Source organism: Odontomachus brunneus, unplaced genomic scaffold, assembly GCF_010583005.1.
Source record: "Odontomachus brunneus isolate Ranch 3 - 2012 unplaced genomic scaffold, Obru_v1 Obru_scaffold_276, whole genome shotgun sequence".
Lineage (NCBI taxonomy): Eukaryota > Metazoa > Arthropoda > Insecta > Hymenoptera > Formicidae > Odontomachus > Odontomachus brunneus.
This window is the reverse complement of record NW_022639726.1, coordinates 44,187-51,160: the sequence shown is the minus strand read 5'-3', so window position 1 is coordinate 51,160 and position 6,974 is coordinate 44,187. Positions and strand designations below refer to the sequence as shown.

At 31.6% G+C, this 6,974-nt stretch overlaps 2 protein-coding genes across 5 annotated transcripts in view; both read left to right on the top strand.

Moving 5' to 3' along the window:
- The window catches only part of LOC116853100, a 3,881-nt gene extending 1,966 nt beyond the window's left edge, over window positions 1-1,915 (top strand). The window contains exon 5 of the mRNA XM_032833975.1: window positions 1,277-1,915. Coding sequence (XP_032689866.1) covers window positions 1,277-1,428 — 152 coding nt within the window. The 3' untranslated portion in view covers window positions 1,429-1,915. The remainder of the gene's footprint in view (window positions 1-1,276) is intronic.
- A 1,362-nt stretch (window positions 1,916-3,277) lies between these two features.
- The window catches only part of LOC116853062, an 11,530-nt gene continuing 7,833 nt past the window's right edge, over window positions 3,278-6,974 (top strand). For 3 of the 4 annotated variants that reach the window (XR_004379891.1, XR_004379892.1, XM_032833922.1), the window contains exons 1-5: window positions 3,278-3,655; window positions 3,952-4,030; window positions 4,159-4,283; window positions 4,672-4,777; window positions 5,965-6,053. Coding sequence is in view for 2 of the 4 variants with exons in the window: in XM_032833922.1 (XP_032689813.1) it covers window positions 3,614-3,655; window positions 3,952-4,030; window positions 4,159-4,283; window positions 4,672-4,777; window positions 5,965-6,053 (441 nt within the window). In the remaining 2 variants the exon portion in view is untranslated. The remainder of the gene's footprint in view (window positions 3,656-3,951; window positions 4,031-4,158; window positions 4,284-4,671; window positions 4,778-5,964; window positions 6,054-6,974) is intronic. The other variant, XM_032833923.1, reaches the window with a different exon arrangement.

The following is a 6,974-nucleotide window of genomic DNA, read 5'->3' as shown; positions in this document are numbered from 1 at the left end:
TATATATATATATATATATATATATATATATATATATATATATACATGTATATATTCAATATACAAGATGTCTGACGCCAAGTATCTCATAACTCATGTACATGTAAAATAAGTCCAACTGGATACAAATTTCTTCTATCATGTTGCAAACTCTCACGTAAACTTTACAGTTACTAATTAAAAAAGATTGCCGAATGATCATGCACAATACGGGAGATGAGTTGTCATAGCAATGTGTGCTGTCGTGTGTTTGAAGATTTTGTCAAACTAAACAAAAAAGTTCTATACTAATTTATAGAAATGACTACGTAGGCTGTCAAACTAAACAAAAAAGTCCTGTATTATTTTATAGAAATGACTACGTTATTAATTTTAGACTTTTAGTTATTAATTCAAGAATATTGATATATTATGGCGCGCGATTATCCGCCAATTATCAAATTTCTTATCTTAATGCATTCCCGTGCATGACGAACTGCTGCATCCGCTATAATATCCTAGGAAATGCTCATATTAAACATTTGTTACGACAAAAAAATTTTTTTGACAAATCTGATTCTTCTAAATTAAACTTTACAATTTAAATTTACAATTTTACAATTTTACTTGGTTTAGTTTTATTCCACGCAAAATCAACATCTTATTACTTGGACATTGAGCCTTTGTTAAAAGTTAAATGTTAAAATTAAAATGTTCTATTCTCCTCAAAGTTTGGAAATTACGAAATTTAGGAGTGGTTTGTCCGTCGGCTCCCCGATCTAATAACAAAAAATTATATCAAGCCATTCTAACGACCTTTGCCTAGCACAAAAATAATACAAAAATTATCAGAATCTGAAAGCAATATTAAAGGAACTTTTAGAAAATTTCTTTTAAGATTCTAACGTCAGAGGTGAATATTTCAGCAAGGGTACAGTTTAAGAAAACAATTTATATAAACTTATTGTTACCTAATCTATACACCCTTAAAGGATCGCTCACCTTTATTGAAACCTATCCTATAATTAAGTGTTTTCTTATATATTCAATTTTATATAATTGTACAAAGAGATTTATTTTGTTTCTATGGACACGAAAAAATGAATTATCGCTGTCACATGCGTATGACGTTCATCTCGCAACGAAAGATAGATGTATTTCACATGCTTGATTTTAATATTTCGTCAATCGATCATTTATCAATCTTTTCACGAGGCAATCCGACGATCTCAAGACACACCGCCTTATACTTATGAGTCACACTGATCATTAATCACTCCATCTCTGACTGTTACAGTAAATGATGACAGCGAACTGACTCGAGAGGAAAGAGCGCTGGGTATGTCAAGGTGTCTCATGGCCGGTCGTATCAGAAGACGCGTCCCGCGGCAAGTGAACGCGCGTAGAGACCCTCAAACAGAGATTGGCCATTGGAAGATCTCCACGTGATTCGTACACGGGATAATGACCCGAAAAATAACGGCACCAATAGGGAGCTATGCTCACCAAGCGCGAACGGGCATAAAATATGAATTAAAATATTGTCGCGAATGTATAGCTTATCGCTCAAATAATGATGATAAATTAAGATGTATACATATATATCTTTTAAAATGTATAATGTAAGTTGTTGAAAATATTACATATAGTCAACAATAATCACAGCAATCAACACATTTGCGCGCAAGACAATGCAAAACAACGATGACAACACAATTAATTAGAGTTTCTAGAAGTAAGAGGTTGATCAATGTCCCGTTACTGAATGGCTGATACATTATGGCAGAAGCAATCAATGATAACTGAGTATGCAGCGCAGTTGAAAAGCAAAAGTATACAAAATAAATGTAACAGTATACTTTGAATCATATGTAAAAGTACTACGTTTACATCCAATATTAAGTCAAATTAAATAAATATTAATAATTCTTGTTAATGATGCAGTTACAATTCATAGGTTATAATGAGTTATAACAGGTTATCAATCCCATAACTTATATATTCGTGATCTTTTTTGTTAACAAATTTTAACAAAATTCAATTCTCATACTTAAGCTAATCTGTTTGATATAGCAAACAATTTTTTATATAATAATTTAAATATCACTGAAAAAAAAATCTTATATTCCATATAATTAATGTGTCCTTTGTCGAATAGCTTTCTACACTAATGCACACTGGTTTATTTCCATTCTTTTTCCTTTCAATATTAGATAATATATTCGAACAGTTGAAGTTTAGCCAGATTAGCAATAGAAAATGAACCACATGCTTACACAGCAATTAGTATGCCATTTTGTATCAAACCAGCAATATTGATCAGACTTTTACATCTAAGGATCTTACGCGATATCGGCGACGAGTGTATGAAGTTGGCACCCCACTTTTTGAAATTTATAATTTTGAAAGTTGTTCCAGATTGTTCTGACTTTGTACCATATTGTTCCAAAGTGATATTGCTTCATTCGAAACGGTTTTCAAATAAAACAAAAAAAATGATTTTTTGACCTGGCATCCCACTTTTCGAAAATCGAACATTATGATACCGCAATAGATTGTTCTAGTTGTTCCAAACATTGTTCCAAAAGGACAAATCCGTAAGTTGAATTATAAGTCCAAAATATGAAAAAAATGTTTTTGACCTGGCACCCCATTTTTTGAAAATAAAGCATTCCGATACCGATATAGATTGTTCTAGTTGTTCCAAACATTGTTCCAAAAGCACAAATCAATAAGTTTAATTATAAGCCCGAAAAATTAAAAAAAAGTTTTTTGACAAACAGTCTATCGGACCAAGAGTAAACTTATACTATCTTTCTTGTTCCAACCGAGATCTTTTTGTTCTGAGTTGTTCTAGGCTTAAGAATTATAGTTCTAGAGTATGAGACTCATAAGATCATTCGTTCTCCGAAAATTCGTAAAAAAATCGATTTGACAGTACTCGACGTCAAGAGTAAACACATGCTTCCTTTCTTGTTCCAACCGAGATCTTTTTGTTCTGAGTTGTGCTAGGCTTAAGAATTATAGTTTTAGAGTATGAGACTCGTAGCGTCATCCGTTCTCCGAAAATTCGAAAAAAAATCGATTTGACAGCACCCGACGTCAAGAGAAAACACATGCTTCCTTTCTTGTGAGATCTTTTTGTTCTGAGTTATACTAGGCTTAAACGACGAAGCAATTTCACTTTATCATAAATCGGTATCATAATGTTCGATTTTCGAAAAGTGGGGTGCCAGCTCAAAAAATCATTTTTTTTGTTTTATTTGAAAACCGTTTCGAATGAAGCAATATCACTTTGGAACAATGTGGTACAAAGTCAGAACAATCTGGAACAACTTTCAAAATTATAAATTTCAAAAAGTGGGGTGCTAACTTCATACACTTATCGGCGACGCCATTGGAATTTACGCAATTTGACACGTCAACCAATTATACACAGCACGCTTCCGCAAATTCGTAAACACAATACAGGAATTGTTGATTGTAACATGACGTAAGTTCACAATGGCGGTCTCAAGTGTGAGATCCGGAGTATAAATATGCGCTATAGAAAATCTCAGATTCAGTGTGTGCGCGGATCGGTTTTCGATTTTACACGAAGTAACTCGCTCTTGCGAAACATTAATTGAACAGCATGAAGAGATTCGCATTTCTTATTCTCGTCTTATCCGTTGCCGTTGAGTTTGTTTAAAAGAAGAAAACTATATATATATATAAAATAAAAATAACATAAAAAGTCAATTGCTCCTCAATAATCTATAATTAATTGTAACAATAATGATAATGTTTTGCTGGAATCGGTTTTAATATATTTATGTTTTTAATATATTTCGTGAACATTTTAAATCATCTCAATTACATGATTATAAAACTTTCTAATTAAAAAATAATAAAAAATATACAGTATGTCCGGAATAACTCACGGAGAAGCCGCAGTATACTGGTAGATTAAATACGATTTCATTATTTCAGGTTATTGCCGAAAACAAAAAAAACTTAAAATATAACAGACTCTTACAGATATGTTTACACAAAGCGCATATGATAGAAGGTAAGTCGCTTGTGAAAATCAAGCGAGTTACAAACACGAGAGATAATTGAAAATACATGTAACATTCCGTGTAAAAAGTACGCGCGTACTGAAATATATATTAATCAAAGAGATCTTCCCCACAATAGCGGAAGTACAGTTTGCACAGAAAATTCTCATGAGGATACCAGACGACAACATCATCGATAACAGTATGGAAATTCTCAAAAAATACGGTTATTTCGCAGCTTGCATAGAGGAAGATAAAGGAATGGTAATGATTGCGCTTTCGCAATCTTTGCTACTACATTTATGCAGGATTATTTAAAAAATGTCTTTTCAGACATTCTTCTTAAAGGTTTATGCAAACTCATAACAACTGTGAAAGGAAAACAATATAATTACGAAACTAAACCACAAACTTGACGATTAAAATGTTTAGGATATTAGGAGAATCATACGAATTTATTAATACGTTATTTATCAATTACATAAAAAATGATGACAAAGTATCAAAGCTGTAATCCGTTTTTGTAATGACTTTGCGTTAATATTTGCAAAAGTAAGAAAAAATTAGAAACATCAAACATTTACATCATATTAAGAATGCTCTGTCACATTAAGTCTTAATTCCGTCGTATTGCGTTTCGTAATAATTCCAGATAAAAGACTCGAAATTGGTCGTGGACAAAATAATGGCAGCCATAGAGAGGAATATTGGCGATTATCCCGTTAACAAGGACTTCGTGAAGGAATGCGTAAACGCGTGTGAGTAAATCCAAAGCGGGATAATAATAATTTTAATCATTCTCGTATCTGTTGATCTAACATTCCTTTTTATCTTACTTTAGACATTTAGTATTAACACATGGTGTTCACGGTTTATTTTGGAATTCTGCCCACAATACAAACCCTTTAAACATCTATTTTCTATGTAATTTACGTATTATGTAAAGTAAAACACCGTTACGTGGTACTAGATATGTGCCTAACTCTTATTGCAACACTTTGTTATTTGAACAACGTTTAATCTTTCACTGTCAAAATACATTTTTCACAAAAACCACTTTCTTGAAATCAACCAAAAATATTTTCTTTTTTAAAAAAATTTTAAAAGTTTAAAAGATCTAAGAAAGTGTTAAAATTAAAATGTTTTACTTTTCTCAAATTTTCCGAAATTAAGAATTTTAGGGGTGACGTGTCCCCAATCTAATAACAAAAAATGTATCAAGCTGTCCTAACGACTTTTGCTTAGCACATAAATAATGCAAAGATTGTCAGAATCTGAGAACAATATTAAATAAATTTTTAGAAAATGCTTTACAAATTCTAATTTCAGAAGTGAATATCTCAGCAAAGATGCACTTTGAGAAAATAATTTATATAAATTTATTCTTATCTAATCTATATGTACACCTATATGTATAATCTGTATACTTAACTCTTAAGCACTGACAAGTGTCTGATAAACTACCAATAAAATAAAAAAATCTATTGCTGTTTCACTCCCGCTTAAACGTGTACACATCGCGTCTATCTTTTCTTTGGCCTGTAAGATACGAAGTGGCGACTAGAAAAGACGTTTCGCACACTTTCTCAGGTAATTATCAAACTTGGAAATATTTTTGTAGATGTCAGTGCTAAAGGGTAAAGCATCGCTCACCTTCATCGCTCATTGGAACATATCCTGTATAATTGTTTCTTCATATATTCAATTTTATGTAATTGTGCAAAGAAATTTAGTTTATTCATGTTGACATGAAAAAAAGAATTATCGCTGTCACGTGTGTATGATGTTGATATCGTAACGAGAGATAGATGCGTCTCACATAATTAATTTTAATATTTCGTCAATCATTAATCGTTCGTTTCGCGAAGAAATTCGACGATCTCAAAACACACTGCCTTATGCTTATAAGTCACATTGATAATTAATCATTCTATCTCTGTTACAGTAAACGAAGACAGCGAATTGACTCGAGAGGAGAGAGCGACGGATATGGAAAGGTGTATGATAGCCGGTTATAGACAAGGACAAAAAGAAGTAAAGCAGAGTGCAGATTTACACGCGCGACATTGTGCGAAAATCGCATTAGCATAACGGGAAAAATTCAGTATTTGTGATTTAAGATATCGTTTTTTTAATCCTTTACGTATCACTTAAATACCAATAGAAACCACCTAGGATCGGGCAGTTGAAATGCGCCACTTTTGATATTTAAAGTTTTTGACAATATTTCATTAAAAAAAGTTACTAAAATGATCGCGACGCAGATTCGTGCGCGTGGCGCTTTTCCGCCACAGTAATTTCCGCAAACGTGCAAGAACGGCGTTAATCGTGCGAATTCATGATATCAATCGAATTTTAATATCACTCACCGGTCATAATTGCTGCGTGAGATACGGGACGCGTAAAGCGTGAAGAAACGTGCGAGAATGACCGACAAACTGCGAATCTAAGAAAATCGCACAAAAAAAAAACAAAAATACTTCAGAATTTTTTTTTTAAATAGTATTAAATGAATATGTTTCTATTTTATACATGTTATTAAGTAACATTTACATTCAGACAAATAATATATAATTATTTTGTACAGCATATACTACTTGCAACACTTACATGTTTTATTATAGCATAATAATTATAACATAATCTAATATAAAAACAAAAATATTTTTATAAAATGGTGTTGTATATGTTAAATTATAAGAAAAAATTTTTGTTAGACCAGAATTTTTGTTTTCAAATAACTGAATTTTTCAGCTTTGTCATTTATCTCTCGTTATATCTCATTTTAAAGAAAATTTTTTGTTGAAATTCATTTTTGTTTTTTATAAAAAAATAAATAAATAATAACTATTCTGTCTTCAGACAATAATTACAACATTATTTTGTCAAAAATTTAAACATATAAATCTTGCACACCAGAAAAGCGAGCAATAGACTCGGATACAACAACGGATA